This window comes from Nicotiana tabacum, chromosome 12, assembly GCF_000715075.1.
Source record: "Nicotiana tabacum cultivar K326 chromosome 12, ASM71507v2, whole genome shotgun sequence".
Lineage (NCBI taxonomy): Eukaryota > Viridiplantae > Streptophyta > Magnoliopsida > Solanales > Solanaceae > Nicotiana > Nicotiana tabacum.
The window spans coordinates 115,198,808-115,221,357 of record NC_134091.1 but is presented as its reverse complement, the minus strand read 5'-3'; the positions used below and the strand labels follow the sequence as shown (position 1 = coordinate 115,221,357).

At 38.1% G+C, this 22,550-nt stretch overlaps 1 protein-coding gene across 6 annotated transcripts; it reads left to right on the top strand.

Annotated features, from left to right (window-relative positions):
- Positions 1-5,986: 5,986 nt before the first annotated feature.
- Positions 5,987-10,781, top strand: LOC107773717 (zinc finger protein 4-like). Of its 6 annotated transcripts, none has more exons than XM_075226857.1 (4): positions 6,145-6,568; positions 7,487-7,579; positions 9,819-9,952; positions 10,064-10,781. In XM_075226857.1, the coding sequence occupies exons 3-4, from the start codon at positions 9,908-9,910 to the stop codon at positions 10,649-10,651; spliced, it is 633 nt and encodes a 210-aa protein (XP_075082958.1). In that variant the 5' UTR covers positions 6,145-6,568; positions 7,487-7,579; positions 9,819-9,907; the 3' UTR covers positions 10,652-10,781. The 6 variants fall into 6 exon arrangements, with proteins under 6 accessions (XP_075082954.1, XP_075082958.1, XP_075082957.1 ...); XM_075226856.1 differs by having other exon boundaries at positions 10,061-10,781; XM_075226853.1 differs by lacking the exon at positions 6,145-6,568 and adding an exon at positions 5,987-6,087 and having other exon boundaries at positions 9,819-10,781.
- The last annotated feature ends 11,769 nt before the right edge of the window (positions 10,782-22,550 follow it).

Genomic DNA, 22,550 nt, shown 5'->3' with positions numbered 1-22,550 from the left:
GCCTTCGCGTTCACGAGACCTTGCTCGCGTTTGCGATGGTTACTCCTCTTTGGCCTTCGCGTTCGCGAGACCATGCTTGCGTTCGCGAAGAAGGATCACTGACTCTCCCCCAGGTGTGCCTAACACTATGCGTTCGCGAGGAGCTGGTCGCGTTCGCGAAGGGTAACGCCCCCATTGCTTCACGCTCGCGAACAAGCCTTCGCGTTCGTGAAGAAGAAAATTCCAGCTGACCAGTTTACTCTTACCGTTCGCGAGAGTACCTTCGCCAACACGAAGAAGGGCATGCCAGAACACCAAAATCTGCAGAAAACTAGATTTTCCAAAGCTCAAACATTTAGTGGTCTATCCCAACCAACACCAAATAACAGTACATTATTTTTATAGATTTCTACGTAAACACAAGTAAAATTTTAGAGGGGTTATTTTTCTAATAATGTGCACAATTAATTGAATAGAAATATTTTCTTTACATAAGTTACTCACTTCAGTCTCCTTAGAAACCAAAATAATTATTTGCAATAGCAGTATGAAGCCAACCAACTCGACTCAGTGTAGAATACACATCCTAATTAGGCCTACCAATGGACCTCTAAATCAACTCTGGTCATCTACAAATAGATAAATAACCCTATGAAGGTCCACAATGACCGAATCATAACATTACTACTATCATCTAGCTAGCGTCGGCCACAACTTCACAATCCACAACCATGAAACAATTTGTTCCTAAGAATTTCCAGTCTCCAAATCCATAGAACACACAAATTACCATATCTTATCCCAACTCCACCGCCCGAATATCTAACACATCTCTCATATACGATCATTCCACGAGGAATACTTCTATAATTCTTTCGTGCCACATAGTAATATCTGAAAATCAACATTCGATGAACCAGGAGAGTACCACAATACCAATGAAGTATCCATAAATCAAAACACAGTACGCCTTCTGAAATGCGTACCCTTCTCAGGCAATACCAAGTAGTAATACCATTCAGAAAATTTCAAAATTAGGATTTAGAGTGTAGAATCTTACCTCTAGGATGAAGACCTAGTGAGCTTCCCTTCTTAATCTTCCAAAACTTGAGCAAGAATTGAAGAAAAATTATTGAAGAACACCTTCTCACTCTAGGGCACTCTCTCTCACTCTAAAATATCAAATTATGTCTCAAAAATGGCCCAAAGAGTGTATTTAACGAAATAGGATCGGGTTTTAAAAACTCAAAAATGGAGCTCCGGAACAAGGTATGCGATTGCATAACCGATATGCGGATCGCATAATTGGTTACAAAATAGCCAAAAGAATTGTCTGTGTATGCGGTCACTATGCGGTCCACATAATTGTTATGCGATCTCATAGTCGACTGCATAGTTGCTTTCAACCAACCTAATTAACTGCCTCACTCTGCGGCCATTATGCGGTCCGCAGAGTGGTTCTGCGGTCGCATAGTGGACCGCAGAAATGCACCTTTCTGCCAAAAAAATTCCTTTACTTTTCGGTGCATTGTTTAACCCAAAAAGTCCGATCCGCGGCGAGCAAGCTCACCGTGAAGAATTTCTACAATCCTCAAAACACGCAAGCTTAGTCCGGCACCATGAAACATTATTTTCTTTGTAAACTTTACCGGGCTTTACACTTAAGTACTTCAAAATTTTTCGGTGTGTTACATTCAGCCTGTCCCAAGGCAAGATGTATGGAAAGCTCTAAAAGATATAGATGACTTGAAGGCTCCAAGATATGATGGACTCAATGTAGTATTTTTCAAGAAGTCATGGAATATCATAGGGGAGGAGGTAATACAAGTTGTACTGAATTTCTTTAAATCATCACATATGTTCAAACCAGTTAACTTCGTATAAATAACTCTTATACCCAAAGTTAGAAACCATGCTACCATAAAGGAGTATAGACCTATTTCGTGCTACACTACAATCTACAAAATCATTTCAAATGTCCTGACTAGTCGACTACAAGGAGTCATGGATGATTTAATAGATAAGACTCAATCTGCTTTTGTTCATGGAAGAGTTATTATTGATAATATCATACTGAACCATGAGTTAGTAAACGGGTATGAAAGGAAAGGGGTGTCACCACGATGCATGATAAAACTGGACATGGAGAAAGCATATGATTCACTTGAATGGCCTTTTCTTGAATAGGTATTGTGTGCATTAGCATTTCTAGATAAATTTGTGAATTAGATAATGACTTATGTACAAAGTATTACTTACACCATCATCTTGAATGGTTCACCAACTCAACCATTTGAGGCCAGGAAAGGGCTTAGACAAGGAGATCCCCTATCCCCATTTCTATTTGTACTAGCAATGGAATACCTCACTAGAAGATTGAAGGCATTACACTGTATCCCGGACTTGAACTTTCATCCCAAATGTGCCAAGATGCAGATCATGCAACTTGGATTTGTAGATGACCTTTTATTGTTTTGCAAAGGAGACACAATTTCAGTTCAGCTATTATACAATTGCTTTCTGGACTTCTCAAGAGCTTCAGGACTGGAAATTAATAAGCAGAAAAGTTCCATCTTCTTTGGTGGAGTTTCACAAGATGTTCAAAAAGAAATATTGGAGTTTCTTGGAATCCAAAGAGGGGAGTTGCTAGTACGATATCTTGGAGTACCTTTAAGCTCTAAAAGAGTGTCAATAATTCAGACAACCTCTAATTGATAAACTAGTGGGAAGAATCACATCCTGGACAGCCAAGTTATTATCATATGCAGGGAGGCTACAACTCATCAAAAGTGTCCTATTCTCCATTCAAACTTACTGGGCTCAAATATTCATGTTACCAATGAAGATTACCAAACTGGTTGAGGCAATTTGCAAAAGTTTCTTATGGACAAGGGATAGCAATATTTCAAAGAAAGCTCTCCTAGCTTGGGAGAAAGTCTGTCAGCCCAGGTCAGTAGGTGGTTTCAATGTAATGGACATAGGCTTATGGAACAAAGCAGCCATCGGCAAGCAGCTATGGAACCTATGCAAGGAGAAGAACAAGCTATGGATACAATGGGTGCACTGCTACTATATAAAAAGCAAACATGTATGAGAGGTGCAACCTAGCCAAGCATCATGGATTATGAGGAGGATTCTAAAAGCCAAAGAGAACTGTGAGAAAGTAGGCTACACCTACGAAGGTCTGATGCAGATGCAAACTTGCTCTATAAAACACATGTACCATAAATTGCGAGGAGAATTCAACAAAGTGAGTTGGAGGAAATTGGTTGCAACAATGCATGATGTCCTAAGTGGGTATTCACGCTAACATTGGTGACTAATGGCAGGCTATACACAAAAGATAGATTGCTAAAATGGGGCATTCATAATGATCAAATATATCCTTTATGTTCACGTGCAAATGAAACCATTCAACATCTATTCTTTGAATGCCAATATGCTGTTGAACTATGAAAAATGCTGCTCAACTGACAAGGTATCTACAGAAACATCTATGGCTGGTCTAAGGAACTACTTTGGGTAGAGAACTGGGCGAGAAACAGAAGTGCAAAAGCAGAACTGTTCAAGGTTGTGCTAGCAGGCTGTGTATATTTTGTGTGGCAGGAGAGGAATGCAAGACTTTTTCAAGCCAAGTCGAGGAACTGTGAGATACTTAGCAAACTAATTGTACAAGAAGTGCAGTGTCAAAGCAACAGGAAAATAGAGAAAATAATGAATAGATTGGACTATTATCCGAAGTAATAGTTAGCGAATAGTAGAAGGATAGTAGAAAGAGTGTACAGGGGAGGGAAGGGAAGTACAATAAAGCTTTGTAAGGGTTCTGTCTTGATTGTAAATATTTTTTCCTGGTATATATAAAATTTTAATTATAAAAAAAAATAAAAAAAATAGTGAAATAAAATATTACAATAAAGATAAGAAAGTTAGCTCGATAGAAAAAATCATGCCAATATTTAATATATCTGTATAAACCACTGAATGAATCGTTGAGTGTATAAAAAGAGTGTATATGAATTAAATAGATCTAATTAGAAATCTCCCTCTCCCAAATTATTGCATTCAAGCTTCGGGCTATCAATTAAACTATTAAATATTGTACTGAAGAGTGTGGTCCAGTAATTCAAGAAATGAGTTGAGAAACATGAAATCATATGTTCAAATTTTAACGGAGATAAAATCTGTTCAATTTTTAATGGACAGAATTATCCGATATTTATATTGATAAAAAATAGCAAACAACTTATAAAATTAGTTAAGGTACACGTAGCAAACCGAGATACCATGAGTATAAAAGAAAATTGAACTATTAAATGTTTTTCGTCATGTTGGCATGACCATTAAGTTTTGTTATAGGAAAAAGAGAATATCTGAGCCTATGAATGGATACGAGCACAATTCTTGAAGACAAATTGCATAATTATCACGAGGAGGTGTCACACTACTTTATAATAAGGTTGGTGGTCCATACTATTGTCTGGTTTGCCTAGTGGTATTAAATGTGCTATGTTGTCTTTGGGCTATACAATAACCTAATGTGCATGTCATTTCACACACCCTCCACCTTTGAAAATTGTAGTAAGATTAGGTTCGAGCTCTAATGATGAAAACATTATGGTAGGGAGCTTTTTTCCTTTTTTTTTATAGGCTTTACACGGTATATATTTGAATTAATCGAAACCTTAATACGAGTATTGAACAACGATTGAAAACTAAAAAAGAAAGAAATAAATGAAAAACAATTTCAAATTTAAATGAGATAAAATAATGTGGTATTTAAATTTAAAAGACTATTCGAAATTGACTAATCTTATTGGATTTACTGAAGTTAAAACTGCTTAAATTTTAGTTATATTTTGATAGCAATTAATTACTTTTTAAACGAAAACATTCTATCGGATAGTAGCTAGATAATCAATAACTCTTCACCATAAACTTTAGTACTACTCCTTTAAAAGGATAGTTTTTCAGAGGGGAGCAGTACAAATTTCTACTTATTGTCCACTACACATTCCAACCCTTCCATTTTATTTGAAGACAAAAATATGAGGAAACAAAATAAAAAAAAATGCAAGAGAAACCAAAACTATTAAAACAAAGAAAGTACAATGGAGGTAGGAAATCTCCGGAAGTTATGTAAAATGGATAAAATCTTCTGCCCTTAATCAAAGGTTTTGTATTTGAGATATGAGAAATGGAAAAAATTCTCTTTCCTATCTCATGCTACGTGAATCCTAATTAATTAGTATTTCAAAGCGAATACCGCACACTCAGGGGCGAAGTTACATTATCCGAAGGATGGTCAATTGTCGAAAAATTATATTGTATACATAAATAAAATATTACACTCTATGTTTCAATTTAGATGACACTTTACGTATTAGTCCGTTTAAAAAAGAATGGCATATTTCTATATTTAGAAATAATTTTAACTTTAAACTCTTCATTCTACACACTTTACCCTTAATAAAAAACTTTTATAGCCACACAAATATCGTGACCCCACTAATAGCCTGTTTGGCCAAGTTTTTTTTGGGCTAAAAGTGCTTTTTTTTTTATTGAGGTGTTTGGCCAAGCTTTTGGAAGGAAAAAAAGTGCTTTTGAAGAGAAGCAGAAAAAAGTATGTTCTCTCCGAAAACACTTTTCTGAGAAGCACTTTTGAGAAAAAAACACTTAGAAGCAATTTTCAAAAGCTTGGCCAAACACTAATTATTGCTCAAAAGTGCTTTTCAAATTAATTAGCCAAACACAAACTGCTTATCACTAAATACATTTTTAAAAAAAATATTTTTGAGAAAAAACACTTCTCAAAATAAGCTGATTTTAGAAGCTTGGCCAAACAGACTATAAGCTTTTGTATCTTAAGCTTTTATATCACATGTTTCAATTTTTTTTTCCTCTTAAATTTTGTGCCAAATCAAACCGCACAATCTAAATTAAAACTGAAGTATGTTTTAGAGGTGGGTAAATACACTGAACACTCTTTGTCCAGAAATTCTTTTCACTTTTGCGAAAATTTCTGACCAACTGCGGACACTGATGTGAAAAATAGATAAAAAGACAATGGAGGTAGGAATGGGCAAGTTATGGGTTTCCATGCGAACAACGGTAAGGCTGAAAAGGCTTGTCATAAAACTTATTAAAAAGAAAAATCTGAATAGAATCTTGGAAATGCATTTTAACTTTGAGGATCCAATTTCTATGTCATTGGTGGGACTTACACACACACACAGAGTTCTCTTCTAACAGTACTAGTACTAGTTTGTTTTTTCCTATGTCTCTCTCTTTGTCACTGTTTAATGCTTTTTCCAATCTGTAGTGGTTGAATTGAACTAAAGAGTCCCAAACAACCAAAATTTGTAGTTTTAAAGTAGTGTGCTGCTGTCTGCTTTCTTTTTTTATCTGACATTGCACCTCTCTCTCTCTGTCTCCAATGATCTTATCTCTATTTCTTTCATATTACAGTACTTATTATCTCTCTTTCTACCTCACCGTTTTTAGTAAAAACTAGAATACCCACAAAGCTAAACAATTCTGTCATAGCACTTCTTTAGCTCTGAGCCTGCAAGTTTCTTGAAATAACTAAAGGGTACTCTACTTTTCTTTGTTCTTTTCTCCAGCTTTCTGCTTTAGCTTCTAGCTTTATTTCCATCTGAATTGTTGCTTTTCTTTTTCTTTTTCTTTTTCTCTGTTTGTTTCTTGATGATAAAATTATGAGCTTTGTTGGTTAGTATGTTGTTGTTATAATTATTGTTACTGTGGTTACTAATAAAATGCTTCAACTACTATAACTATTATTATTACGAGTATGATTTTTTAGTTATTAATTTCTCTTTTTGTAAAAATTGGAGCTTTTGGTTTCTGACTTTGGTTTCTTTTCTTGATCTACTATGAGTAGCTTCAAATTTGCTCTTCTGGTGTAGTTTAGGTTCTAGTACTATTTTGCTCTATGTTGGCATATTAATAAATTGGATATGTAAGAAGAAACTGGATTAAGGAATTGAATTGAACTAACATATCAAATTTTCTAAGTGAAACTGTCTGAGAGATGCTAAACTCTTTTATGAAGTTTTCTAGTTCAAACCATAGAGGGTTTTAGATTCTTTACTATGTTGTTGATTATAGAAGGGGAGACTTGGGTTAACTGGTAAAGTTGCTGCCATGTGACCAGGAGGTCACCGGTTCGAGCCGCGGAAACATCCTCTTGCAGAAATGCAGGGTAGATAGTATGCAAACCTTACCCCTGTAGTGAATGTAGAGAGGCTATTTCAGTAGACACTCGGCACGAGGAAAAATAAAAATAGATCCTAAGAAGAAACATCTAGGGTAATTGTGTCCTTTTGCTTCTTCTATGTTTTCCAGCTTTTCAAGAGTTTCTTGAATGAAATTAAGTGTATAGTATTCAAACCAGAAATAAAAGGAGGAAAAGAACCAATGATAGCATATTTTGAACATGGGGTTGTCATTCTTTTGCAGAAGTTTTCTGATATTGCCGTTTCTTCCTTAGGTTCTTACAAAAAATTGAATTTCACTAGCGTTCAAGAAGCTTTGGAGTTCTTCTGATTATTTCTCAAAGTGCAATCAAAGTGAAACTCCATAGGTATTGTACATCTCTTTCAAATATGATTTAAATAACCATTACACTATCTTGTTGAACTAGGTAACTTTTTTCATACACGATTTAACTGACCTTGAGTCATATTATGATATCAACCTGTCTAAGGTTTAACATAAACTCAGTGTTTAAGGCTGAAGACAAGTAGATCTTTTTCCATGTGTGAACAAATGATGTACTTCTATTTGATGCGCTGGTACTGATTTTAGAATAGAGAATTCTTATGCTTTCGGGTAATATCCTATTCTACTGATATAGGAATTTGAAGGCTGTTTGCATATGTGTATAGTGAACTTGTTCAGGTTATAATCAATTGGTCGAAACAGCCTCTCTACCTCCCTAAGGTTAGAGTAAGGTCTACGTACACATTACCCTCCCCAGACACCACTTGTGGGATTCCACTGGGTATGTTGTTGTTGTTGTTTAACGCTGGTGTCCGCATAGAAATCCAGGAACTCTGAAGTAATTTTAAATTTCATGGGCAAATGGAACAAACTAAAGAGCTCCTCTCTGATACTTCACGAACGATGTCCCCTTGGTTAGAATTTCTTCTCAGCTACGTTATAGACCAATGGATTACAACCTGCAGAGAAGAAAGTAAATCAAAACCTTCAGAAGAAGTTTGAAGTTGAATAGTGAAACTTAAGCGACCAATTAAATCTATGCAAAGTACTTTTGGTTAGACAATATTTATTCTCATTTTCCATGATTATGGAAGAAAATGATACTGAAGATGAACTGAATAGAAGGTCGAAAAGATAAAGTCATAACAAGCTACGAAGGAGCTTCTGCGCTTAAAAATATTAATCAACATGATAACCACTAAAAGAAATATGTGAATTATCAGATGTTTGTGCTTTTGATAATGCTTGCTATAGGTAATGGTATAACCTAAAAAATCTGTCAACTTCCTGTCATGTCATTCCCGCTGAAGGTCTTGCAGGTATGTTACACGAGGTAAAAATTTGAATATTGGGACCTTAGTCTGAAAATGTATCCAAGTTTGGGATGAACAATATCTGGTGATTGTGAAGACGGACAAAGGAACGCTGTACATGCTATTGTACGTATATCCGGGGGTATATTCACCTCTGCTATATACTTATTAGGTTAAAGAAAATTTAAATAGAGTGTATTTTCCACCTTGTAAAAATCTAGGTTTCTGTTTAATCATGGTAAAAATTACATTTAGGAGTCTGTCAAACAGATTGATGTGATCAGTACGTCTGACATCTTATGTATTTTGTGAGCGGTTTTAGTGCATGTTCTTCCGATTGGTTTGCTTGTCATTGCCCCTTTCCTTTATCTTTTTTGAGACGAGAGTCTACCAGAAACAACCTCTGTGCCTTCTTAAAGATAGTGTGGGAATACACTGGGTTTGTTGTTATTGTTCTAGTGCATGTTCTATGAGATCTCTGCTCTTCTTGAGTTAAAGCTCAAATATCTTGCTGAGTTGAGGCACTACTTAAAGCATCTAGTATAACGAGTTTTTACAATGATGCTATGTATGTTCTCCATTTCACACCCATGTATCACTTAATTTTGAAGCTATTGAGTTGAAGAATATGATTATTAAGCAAGCAAAGCTACTGTGCTCTTGCAAATTCTCTGCCTTCTGGAATGTCTTGCAAGCTAGTGCTTGTTTGGCCTTGTGCGACCATGCAGAGTCCGCTGGATTGTCTGCCTTACTGGCATTTTTAAGACATAAATTCGAATCTGTTTTTCTGTTAACTTTGTGTTCCATTACCTTGTACATTCAAGTGTTGTTTCTCTTGCTTGATTGTAGTTTATAGTCAGTCTGGAAGCCCTTCTTCTACTGGATGTTACTTCTTTTGGCTTCTATGCTCTTAATTGATCATTGTGTCTATTCCTCAAGTAGCTGTTGAAGACATAATTAAGTAAATAAAAGTGTGCTATCTCTAACAGCTTAATTAAGCTTTTAGATGAGATGGTCACACACACTTCAACATGGTATAGGAGAGGTCTCGGGTTCAAGTCTCACTGCCACCCAATATCAAAACGAATTTTCACGTGCTTGGCTCAAAAAAGAATCAAGCCCGCATGTGAGGGAGCGTGTAGAAGACATAATTAAGTAAATAAAAGTGTGCTCCCTCTAACAGCTTAAGCTTTTAGATGAGATGGTCACACACTTCAACAGTAGCTTCATGTTCATATTGGATTATTTCTCCTTTTGAAAAATCATATACTTCATTGTACAATGCAGGTGATTCAAGGAACGGCAACCATCCATTGATTGAATAGACCCTGTAGTTTACCTAGTTTAAATCCATACTCGATTTTCGTCCAAGCAACATGAAGCCTCCAAATTTCAATTTGGAATCAGAAGACGAGTCTGAGGTCAGCAGCTGCCAATTAGGTTCAAATATATATGTCCAAGAAACATGTCCTGGTCCCTCCAAGGACAGCAGTACCAATTCCTGCCTGACAAACTCTTTTAATCTTCAGCAGGATTCAAAGCCTGTTACTCTTGACTTGACTCTTGGCTTTAACAGCAGTGATCCCGAGTTGAACGCCAATGGTGAGACAAGTGATGAAGTAGTACCCCATCCTCCAACAGCAGCATTATCCAGGATTTTCTCATGCAATTTCTGTAGGCGCAAGTTTTACAGTTCGCAGGCTTTAGGAGGACACCAGAATGCACATAAGAGGGAGAGGACTTTGGCGAAGAGGGCAATGCGGATGGGAATGTTATCGGACAGGTATGCTAGCTTGGCATCGTTGCCCCTACATGGGGCTGCATTTCGATCTCTTGGCGTGGAAGCTCATGCTTCTATGCACCAACGAGTCTCGTACCAAGAAACGCTTACACACGCAAGTAGAGGTGGGGCGAGATTTGAACAAGGCTATTTCGGGATGCCAGTATTTGTGGAAGACGATGAAGTGGAAATGTTTTGGCCGGGTAGCTTCAGGCAAGTAGAGGGAATTGGTGGCAATCAGAGGTTTAATTCAGGGCAAGGTTCCAACATAAACTTTGTAGCTGTAGCTCCTCAAACTAGGACAGATCCATCATTGCCTGATCTTAATTTGAAACTCTGATAAGTCTTTTCTCATATTCTATTCTACTTTTTGTATCAGAATTTTCAATATTGTGATATTACATTAGTGCTCTATTTGTACAGGAGATGAGTTTTTTTGACTGTCTTGAAATAATTGTGATATTACATTACTGCGCTTTCCTTCGTTAAGTGATATTTTCATTTGCAATACTCGTACGACTGCAAGATTTAATCAACACACTAAAGTTATATGTCTTTTTTCTTTTCATTTTAGAACTATATAGGAGTTTTGAAGTATGGATCATAATTCGGTTCAGAAAGACGGAAACCTTCCAATTGAAGAATAACAAGAATCTATCTGAGAGATTACACACAAAATGAGATTCAGACGTAGCAAATAACATGTCTTTCAGCAATACATTGGTATCCAAGCTTAAGCAGTAAAACAAAGTAATACTGAATGAAGTGAGGAAATACAACCACAATAAAATATGAAAGTTGGAATAGTTCACAAGAAAGAGAACACTCCCACATGAGCGGGAACTCAAAATGTAAGAAACCCAGAGAAGGGTACAGTTCCAAGCTGACAGTGGAGCACATTTAAATCTCCAGAACCACGCAGGGAATATTTTCAACTTAACAATACTTGTAATAAACAATAGACAAACAAGTTTCTTCATTGACAAGTATTTAGATCAGCTGGCTGCAACAAAATATGGAATGCGTCACGCCTTGATTCTTTCCTGCAAAGAGGAGACTAAGTAAGAGAGGAGAAGTGTCGAAGATTGGTTTCTTCGCTTAAAGGAGTCTCTTTATGGTCTTGAAAGAAATCACTAAATCATTCACAGTAGTCCATAAAATAGAGGACCAAAAAAGTCTCTATAAGATGGAATAACAGCATTTGATATTGCTATTCTCAATCTGGTCGAACCATTTACATGTTTCGAATAACAAACACGAAAAGAACTGAATGCTCGATGTTGACATATAGGCACTTAAATTCTATACTACAACAGAGTCCTGTTGCCGAATTTAATGTTTGATCAAAGTGCAATCCAGAATGCAAGTGAAAATTACTAGTTCATCATATATTTTCATCATTCCATGGTGTTGGATTTTGCATCTGTTACTGCTACTGTTTTCTAGAATAATTAGTTGTTTAATTTTAGGAGGAGTCTGCTAGAAGATTCAGAATTTTAATTATAGTAAGAGTTTAGTAATTTAGTTGTAGGAGGAGTCTACTACTTTATTTATTTGGCTATTTAAAGCCCTATGATTAATAAAATTTTAGAGACAATTTTTCAATCCTATTTTCAACCTTCTTGCTGCTTGCATATTTTTTCTAAAATCTATAACAGTGGTATCAAAGCCTCCATTGATCTTGACGGATCTCTAAATTCGCTGAAAAACAACCAATTTCAACCACTTTTAAACCATACGCATTTTTACTCATATCGATTTTTAACCAAATTTTTAACAATGACAAGCAGCGGTTTCTCTTTGAATACCCCACAAATTTTTACTGGTGAAAACTATCAGATTTGGTCAGTGAAGATGAAATCTTATCTTGAAGCTTATGATCTATGAGAAGTTGTAATGGAAGACAAACTTATACAACCACTTCCTGCAAATCCTATCCTTGCCCAAATTAAAGCTCATTCAGATGAGAAAACCAAAAAATACAAAGCCAAAACTATAATTCAAAATTCAGTTGCAGATTCAATCTTCTTTAAAATCATTGCATGTGAGACAGCAAAAGAGGCTTGGGAAACACTCAAACTGGAGTATCAAGGAAGTGAACGAGGCAGACAAAATCATATTTTAAATTTGAAAAGAGATTTTGAATCTCTTAGAATGCAAGATGATGAGACCATCGCTAAGTATTCTGACCGAATTTCTTTAATTGTCAATAAAATCAGGTTACTTGGCGAGGATTTCAAAGATGACAGGATAGTTGAAAAAATTCTTGTGACAATTCCCGAGAGATTTGAATCCAAAATTTCCTCTCTGGAAGAGTCTAAAGATCTCTCTACCATCTCGGTTGCAGAATTAATAAGTGCTCTTCAAGCACAAGAGCAAAGAAGGGCCTTCAGACAAGACAAAGTTACTGAGGGTATTTTTTTTATGCGAAACACCAAAAAGAAAAAGTCGATTATCCTTATTGCAACTATTGTAAAAAGAAAACACACTTAGAAAAATTTTGTTGGTGGAGACCTGATGCATTATGTGGAAATTGCAAATAAAAAGGTCATGTTACAAAAGTGTGCAAGTTCAAAGATGCTCATGCACAAGCACTAATAGCAGAAGAAGGAATTGAGGATGACCGGTTCCTTCTTCCATAACCAGAGCTCGGAGAAGGAAGAGATAAGAGGGCCCTATGGAGAATGTGGTCAGAAATCCATAATAGAGTCCGACCACAACGACCGAATTGATTATCTTCATGCATAAGGATACTAGATTACCTAGTAGAAAAGATTGAAAAATCATCACAAACGTCCCTTATTTCTTTTCTATTGCAATTTCTGGATTATTATATGATGATTTTTCAACTTTCCATATATAGAAAAGAAATAGAAAGAGATAGACTAGAAACAACATCTGTTATGTCAATGGCACCAAAGGGATATTAAATGAATGGTTAGACTGCAGCAATAGAGCAAGGAGGAGTGTTGGATTTTGCATCTATTACTGCTACCGTTTTCTAGAATAATTAGTTGTTTAGTTTTAAGAGGAGTCAGCTTGAAGATTCGGAATTTTAATTATAGTAAGAGTTAAGTAATTTAGTTGTAGGAGGAGTCTACTACTTTATTTATTTGGCTATTTAAAGCCCTATGATTAATAAAATTTTAGAGACAGTTTTTCAATCCTATTTTCAACCTTCTTGCTGCTTGCATATTTTTTCTAAAATCTATAACACATGGATCATTACCTCGAGCTAATGAAATACAGAAATAGTCACAAGAAAAAACATGTTTCTATCAAATGAAAGACATTATGCATGGAGATGTGATGTTTTAACTTCAATACCACACAAGAGGGGGGTGATTTGTGTGGTGTTTAATTTTTTGCGTGCACAGATTATAGAAGGACCTGGTTCCTCTATGTGTTCCTTATACTACCGTTGCATAATAATAAATGCATAAATTAAAGAACACAAGGATTTTTACCTGGAAAACACCCGGCTCAAAAGGTGAAAAAATCACGACCTACTTCCCAGTAGGATTTTTCCAAAACTCTTTACTAAATCACTGAGCCAAAAACTGCACTTACAAAATACTTTTGTAAACCTAGAATTAACTCTAATCCCGTTGTGGCACACAACCTCTAACTGTTGCGACAACTTCAAGTTAACTCTAACTTGAATACTATGAGTACCTACTACAATTGCCTCTAGATAAAGTTGAAAGGTACAATATGAAAGCACCTACTATAATTGAACTAGAATAAAAGACAGATACTTGGAACTGGTTCTTCTATCTGGTTCATGTAGCTTCAGGTTTGTACACTTGAATCACACACGAATTGCTTGCAAAATGCCTTGCTATTTTGATCTCAATTCACGTTTAACTTCTGCTTTTGTGCATGCATGTAGAATGATAACATCCTGTGATTTATAGAGTTAGTAGAGTAGAAAATAACTAGAGTTCTAATGCTACTCTTCCTTGGTAGAAGAGTTCTAGTTGATCTCAACTTCTAACTCCTCCCTTATCTTGGATAACTCCTCCCTTATCTTGGATAGTGTTCTCTATGATTAAGGAGAAGGACTCCTTAATCAATTATACAACTTTTTCGATAAGGAGATATCAATTATACCAAGTTAAGCTTATCTCCTTCACGTATATCCCACATGCTCGAATCTGCCCGTGTCTATGCACATAAGGGATTGACCCGGTTCATGCCTGAGCTTCCTTTGTCAATCTTCAACACTAACTTTCACTTAGGCCAACAAATTCCCCCTTTTTGATGATGACAAACTCTGTGCTTTTCATAAGCTTAGGCCCTGTTTCAACTTAGCTCAACATCAACATAATGTTAGAAACATTTTTTCTTTTTATTACTTATCATCAAGGACCATGTTCATTAGGTTATAAATATCACTGTTCCAAGTATAAAGCACAATCTTTTCCCCCCCTTTTGGCATCATCGAAAAGTTGCATAAAAAATGTGCGATATACAGATTTTAAAACTTACTCATGGCCACTGAGGTTACTTCAAATGCAATCATGGGGTAATCATCATAAGAATTTTAACCATCAAAGAAATATAAACAAACAGTTAGAGCAAAAGACAGTGAATTTCATTGATGATTGATAAGATTCTACCACAAAGCATAAGAAGAAATAAAAATACTGGAAACATGAGCAAAAGAAACAAAAAATCCCGAACTAGACACTGGTTGATCTACACTAGGCTAGGAGGCTTAAGGCTGGGAAGAACTAGGTGCTTGATTTTTGGCTTGGAGGAGTTTCAACATATACTGAAGAATGCCATTATTCTTCTCCTTTTCTCTTGCCAGCTCAGTTCTGAGAGCATCTCTCTCAGTCTCCACCTCTACCAACCTCTTCTTCAGCCTCTCAATCTCATTATCCTTAGCCCCACTTTCTTCATTAGGTCTGCGAGGGTTTTCTCTACAGATGAACCAGGTTCATCTCTATTTTTCCCAAGTTGAACAAGCCCTTTAGCAGCTTCGCCAGACCCACTTCCCCATGTTTTCTGTACACTCTCGTCTACTCCATCATATTTCTCTTCCCAAATAGCCATTGCACCTGTGTCTTTGGTTAAACTTACAGGTTTTTACCCTTTTCCCTCACATCACTCCTAACTCCCTTGCTCTCTTTTTCTTTTCTCTTTTTATTTTTACCACCAACTTCTCCAGACTCTATAGTTTCAACACCTGCTATAGACCCTACCAGCACAAACCTATTCTCCAAATTTGTATCAATTTCAAAAATTATCTCAAGAGTAACTTTAGGGCCAAAAGATACCTGTTCAGTTTCAGAAGAAACCGTTTCTTCCCCCTCAGTAGCAGATTTAAATGAGTCTTTATATTTTTGAGGTTCCTCGACCTGGCTATCCTTTAATTATTTATCTAATTTCTTGGATAATGCGCTCCGTGCCACAGTCTTGCGAGTAAGCATCTTAGTTCTTCCTTTCTTAGACAAAGGTGTGGTTGAAGGTGTGATAGATGGTGTGGTATGATTTCCTTGGGTGAGGATGAAGGATTTTCAGGAGTGTTAGCCATTTCTGTGCTTGGGTATGGGAGAGAAGAGAATTGGATTGTGTTTGGAAGATGAGAAAAGATGGAGAGTATTTGACGGCTTGAAAAGATGGAGTGAGGAAAATAATAATGCTGATCAATTTAAAGAGGAGTAATTAATGGGGTAACGACAACTTTTCAAACTTTTAGAAGTCTAATCAAACTGAATTTCAGTTTTGAAAAGACTTTGGAGTGTATCCCTAGAATCTAGGTACTTCAATTCGGTTGGGACTCTTTTGAACAGAACTGGTTCACTTGTAACGGATAAGTCCAAAAGGAGTTTGGAATTAGGTAGGACTCTTCTCATGATCCAAATATTATTATTTCAAATTATGCAGAGTGTAGAAAACATACCGAGTAATCTTGTGTCACGACCCGAAATTTCCACCATCGGGACCGTGATAGCACCTAACATTTCACTTGCTAGGCAAGCCAACGTTAGAGAATCATTAAACCAAATCCTTATTTCCATTCAGTAAATAATAATAATTAGCTAAGATGAAATATAATAAGTGCGGAATAATATAAAAATTATATTAATTACTACCACCTGGATCTGGAGTCACAATTCACGAGCATTCTAGAATTTACTACAAGTAATAGTCTGAAAGAAATACAACTGTCTGAATGAAAGAAACAGTAGAACAGAAAAGATAGATGGGGACTTTGAGGTCTGTGGACGCCGACAGATCTACCTTGAGTCTTCGGATAGCGGTCCAATAGTGAAATCTCGATCAACCCGAGTCGGTACCAAAATCTGCACAGAAAGTGCAGAGTGCAGTATCAGTACATCCGACACCATGTACTGGTAAGTGTCGAGCCTAACCTCGACGAAGTAGTGACGAGGCTAAGGCAAGACACCTACAAATCAACCTGTACAATTTAACAATGTATATACAAATAACAATAATGAAGAGCCAGACATGAAATATCGGGAGTGGGAAACATGCTGGGGGAAATACGAGATAAGGAACTACAACAGAATGATAACTCGAACAACCAATATACTATGAATCAACAGAAACAACGAATACAATAAAGAAAAAATGCACGAAATCACTCTTCATGCTTTTACTCTCAATCTCACCATAAAAACAATAGAAATGGCACGGCATCACCCTTCATGCATTTACTCTCATATCATGGCACGACATCACCCTTTGTGCATTAACACTCACAATATGGCACGACATCATCCTTCGTGCTTTTACACTCACAATATAGCACGACATCACCCTTCGTGCATTAACACTCACAATATGGCACGACATCACCCTTCGTGCATTAACACTCACAATATGGTACAACATCAACCTTCGTGTATTAACACTCTCCCTTACCATAATGCAATGCATAAATAACAACAGGAAGATAGAATAAAAAGTACAAGCCTTACTTCAACATTTGGTTCCACAATATCAATCTCAACTTTGAAATAAATACTAGATTATCACCAAAAAATCCGTAAACATGATAAGAACGATCAATTTAACAACACTAGTATAAACACATAGTAATTAGGCATAGGAAAGAGACAATATAAGAAAAATGAGAGAAACATGGAAAACAGGTAAATTGGCGACGCATAAGTATTCGTCACCTCACATATACGCCGCTCACATGAATTTCACATAACAAATAGTGTGAGGTTCCTAATTTCCTCAAGTCAAAGTTAGACACAACACTTACCTTGCTCCGAAGGCCACTTAATTCTCAATCACAACTTTTCCTCTAGAATTCACCTCCAAACCGCTCGTATCTATTCAAAAATGACTCAATAATATCAAATATTGCTAAAGGAATCAATTATATTGCATAAATTAAATTTCCCAAATTTTCCTCCAAAAATAAAAATAAAAATCGACCCCGGGCCTGCTTGGTCAAAACCCGAGGTTCGGACCAAAATCCATTTACCCATTCATCCCCGAGCCCGGATATATAATTGGTTTTGGAATCTGACCTCAAATTGAGATCTAAATCCCCAAATTTTTGAAATCTCTAGTTTTTACCCAAACCCCTAATTCTACCATGAAAACTCTAGATTTTAGGTTGAAAATTTATGAAATGAAATGGGTAATTAAAAGAAAATGGTTTAGAATCACTTACCAACACTCTAGGGAAGAAAATGACTCTTGAAAATCGCCTCTAGTCCGTTTGGTTTTTGAGAAAAATGAATTTATGGCTAAATCCCGTGTTTGGATTCTGTTAAGTACTGGGCGACACTGTGCATCACGTTCGCAAGGCCATTGTCGCATTCGCGAAGAGCAGAGCTGCAAAGCCTTCGCGTTCACGAGACCTTGCTCGCGTTTGCGATGGTTACTCCTCTTTGGCCTTCGCGTTCGCGAGACCATGCTTGCGTTCGCGAAGAAGGATCACTGACTCTCCCCCAGGTGTGCCTAACACTATGCGTTCGCGAGGAGCTGGTCGCGTTCGCGAAGGGTAACGCCCCCATTGCTTCACGCTCGCGAACAAGCCTTCGCGTTCGTGAAGAAGAAAATTCCAGCTGACCAGTTTACTCTTACCGTTCGCGAGAGTACCTTCGCCAACACGAAGAAGGGCATGCCAGAACACCAAAATCTGCAGAAAACTAGATTTTCCAAAGCTCAAACATTTAGTGGTCTATCCGAAACTCACCCGAGCCCTCTGGGCTCCAAACCAAACATGCGCACAAGTCTAAAAACATCATACGAACTTGCTCGAGCGATCAAATCGCCAAAATAACACCTAGAACTACGAATTTAGCACCAAATCAAATGAAATTCTTAAGAATACTTTAAAATTCCTATCTTCTGAACTGGACGTCCGAATCACGTCAAATCAACTCCGTTTCTCACCAAATTTCACAGACAAGTCTTAAATACTATAATGAACCTGTACCGGGATCCGGAACCAAAATACAGATCCGGTACTAACAATGCCAAACATCAATCAATTCTTAAAAATAATAAATTTTCAGACTTTTAATTTTCATAAACAATTCATAACTCGAGCTGGGGACCTCCGAATTTAATTCCGGGCATACGTCCAGGTCCCATAATTTGATACGGACCCAGCGGGACCGTCAAAACATGGATCCAGGCTCGTTTACCAAAAATGCTAACCAAAGTCAACTAAAATTAACTTTTAAAGCAAAAATTCTTATTTTCATCAATTTTTAACATAAAAGTTTTTCGGAAACACGCCCGGACTGCACTCGCAAATCGAGGAGGGTAAAAATGAGATTTTTAAGGCTTAAAAGCGCAGATTCGAGTTCTAAAACATAATATGACCTTTTGGGTCATCACATTCCCCCCTCTAAAACAACCGTTCATCCTCGAACGGACATAGAAAAGTACATAAGCTGGTGAAAAGGTGGGGATATCTACCCTGCATAACGGACTCGGACTCCCAAGTAGCTGCCTCAACAGGCTGACCTCTCCACTACACTCGAACTGAAGAGTAACTCTTTCATCTCAACTGGCGAACTTGCCAGGCTAGAATAGCCACCGGCTCCTCCACGTAAGTCAAATCCTTGTCCAACTGGACAAAGCTGAAATCTAACACATGGGACGGATCGCCTTGATACTTTCGAAGCATGGACACATGGAACATCGGATGAACTGCTGATAAACTAGGTGGCAACGCAATCCTGTAAACCACCTCTCCCACTCTCTCCAGAATTTCAAAAGGTCCGATATACCTAGGACTCAACTTTCCCTTCTTTCCGAACCTCATCACACCCTTCATGGGTGATACCCGAAGCAATACTCTCTCCCCGACCATGAATGCAACATCACGAACCTTGCGGTTAGCATAACTCTTCTGCCTGGACTGAGTTGTGTGAAGTCTATCCTGAATAATCTTGACCTTGTCCAAGGCCTCCTTTACCAAATCAGTACCCGATAACCGAGCCTTTCTCGGCTCAAACCATCCGACCGGCGATCGATAACATCTACCATATAGTGCCTCATAGGGAGCCATCTGAATGCTCGAATGGTAGCTGTTGTTGTAGGCGAATTCTGCAAGGGGCAAGAACTGATCCCACGATCCTCCGAAGTCTATAACACATGCGCGAAGCATATCCTCCAAGATTTGAATAGTGCGCTCGGACTGCCAGTCCGTCTGAGGATGAAATGCTGTTCTCAACTCAACCCGCGTACCCAACTCACACTGTACTGCCCTCCAGAAGTGCGAGGTGAACTGCATACCTCGATCATAAATGATAGACACGGGTACACCATAAAAACGGACGATCTCACGAATGTAAATCCCTGCCAACTACTCCGAAGAATAGGTAACTGCCACAGGAATGAAGTGCGCTGACTTAGTCATCCCGTCCACAATGACCCAAATGGTATCGAACTTCCTCTGAGTCCGTGGGAGTCCAACAATGAAATCCATAGTGATACGCTCCCACTTCCACTCAGGAATCTCTATATTCTGAAGCAAACCACCAGGTCTCTGATGATCGTACTTTACTTCCTGGCAATTTAGACATCGAGCTACATATGCAACTATGTCTTTCTTCATCCTCCTCCACCAATAATGCTGCCGCAAGTCCTGATACATCTTGGCGGCACCCGGATGAATAGAATACCGGGAATTGTGGGCCTTTTCAAGAACTAACTCACATAGTCCATCCATATTAGGCACACAAATATGGCCCTGCATTCTCAAAACTCCGTCATCTCTAACAGTAACCTGCTTGGCACCACCGTGCCGCGCTGTGTCTCTAAGGACAAGTAAATGAGGATCGTCATCCTGCCGATCTCTGATACGCTCAAACAAAGAAGACCGAGCAACTGTACAAGCTAGAACACGGCTGGGCTCAGAAACATCCAACCTCACGAACTGGTTTGCCAGGGCCTGAACATCCAATGCAAGCGGTCTCTCACCAAATGGAATATAAGCAAGGCTACCCATACTAGCCGACTTTCTACTCAAAGCATTAGCCACCACATTGGCCTTTCCGGGGTGATACAAAATGCTGATGTCATAGTCTTTCAATAGCTCCAACCACTTCATCTACCTCAAATTGAGCTCCTTTTGTTTGAACAAGTACTGTAAACTCCGATGGTCTGTGAAAACCTCATATGACATGCCGTAAAGATAGTGGCTGCAAATATTCAGCGCATGAACAATGGCTGCCAACTCTAAGTCATGGACATGGCAATTCTTCTTGTGAACCTTCAACTGCCGTGAAGCATATGCAATAACCTTGCCACCCTGCATCAATACTGTACGCAGACAAATGCGATATGCGCCATAATATACTGTATAAGATCCTGAACCTGTGGGTAACACCAATACCGCTGCCGTAGTCAAAGCTGTCTTGAGCTTCTGGTTGCTCGCCTCACACTCATCTGACCACCTGAACGGGGTACCCTTCTGGGTCAACCTGGTCAACGGGGTTGCAATGGATGAAAACCCCTCCACAAAACGATGGTAATAACCTGCCAATCCCAAGAAACTACGGATCTCTGTAGTTGATGTGGGTCTAGGCCAGTTCTAAACTGCCTCAATCTTCCTAGGATCCACCTGAATACCCTCTGCTGATACAACGTGACCCAAGAAAGCAACTGAACTCAACCAAAACTTGTATTTTGAGAACTTAGCATATAACTGGCTGTCTCTCAGAGTTTGAAGAATGATCTAAAGGTGCTGTTAGTGCTCCTCTCGGCTGCGGGAGTATATCAAGATATCATCAATAAACACAATCACGAAGGAATCCAAGTAGGGCTTGAACACCCGGTTCATCAAATCTATGAATTCTGTTGGGGTATTTGTCAGCCCAAATGATATCACTAGAAACTCATAATGCCCATACCGAGTCCAAAAAGCTGTCTTAGGGACATCGGATGCCCTAATCCTCAACTAATGGTAGCTAGATCGCAAATCAATCTTCGAAAACACTTGGGCACCCTGAAGCTGATCAAATAAATCATCAATCCTCAGCAATGGGTACTTGTTCTTGATGGTGACTTTGTTTAACTGCCAATAATCTACACACATCCTCATCGATCCATATTTCTTATTCACAAACAACACAGGTACACCCCAGGGTGAGACACTAGGTCTAATGAAGCCCTTATCAAGCAAATCTTGCAACTGTTCCTTCAATTATTTCAACTCTGGCGGGGCCATGCGGTATGGCAGAATGGAAATGGGCTGAGTACCCGGAGTCAAATCAATGCAAAAATTAATATCCCTGTCGGGTGGCATCCCCGGCAGGTCTGCAGGAAACACCTCTGGAAACTCACGAACAACCGGCACTGAATCCATGGAAGGAATTTACGTACTAGAATCGCGGACATAAGCCAAATAATCTAGACACACCTTCTCGACCATATGTCGAGCCTTCATATAAGAGATAACCCTGCTGGTAGAATGACCAAGAGTCCCTCTCCACTTTAATCGAGGCAACCCCTGCAAGGCTAAGGTCACCGTTTTGGCATGACAATCTAATATAGTATGATAAGGTGACAGCCAATCCATACCCAGTATGACATCAAAATCAACCATATCAAGAAATAGAAGATCTACACGAGTCTCAAGACTCCCAATGGTGTCCACACACGAACGATAAACAAGATCTACAACAATAGCATCTCCCGCTGGTGTAGACACATACATAAGAGCACTCAAAGAATCACGGGGCACAACCAAATATGAAGCAAAATAGGATGACACATAGGAGTAAGTA

What these genes read in the sequence shown, in the direction of transcription:
- LOC107773717 (XM_075226853.1), top strand. Translation starts at nt 9,908, where the DNA reads ATGAAGCCTCCAAATTTCAATTTGGAATCAGAAGACGAGTCTGAGGTC.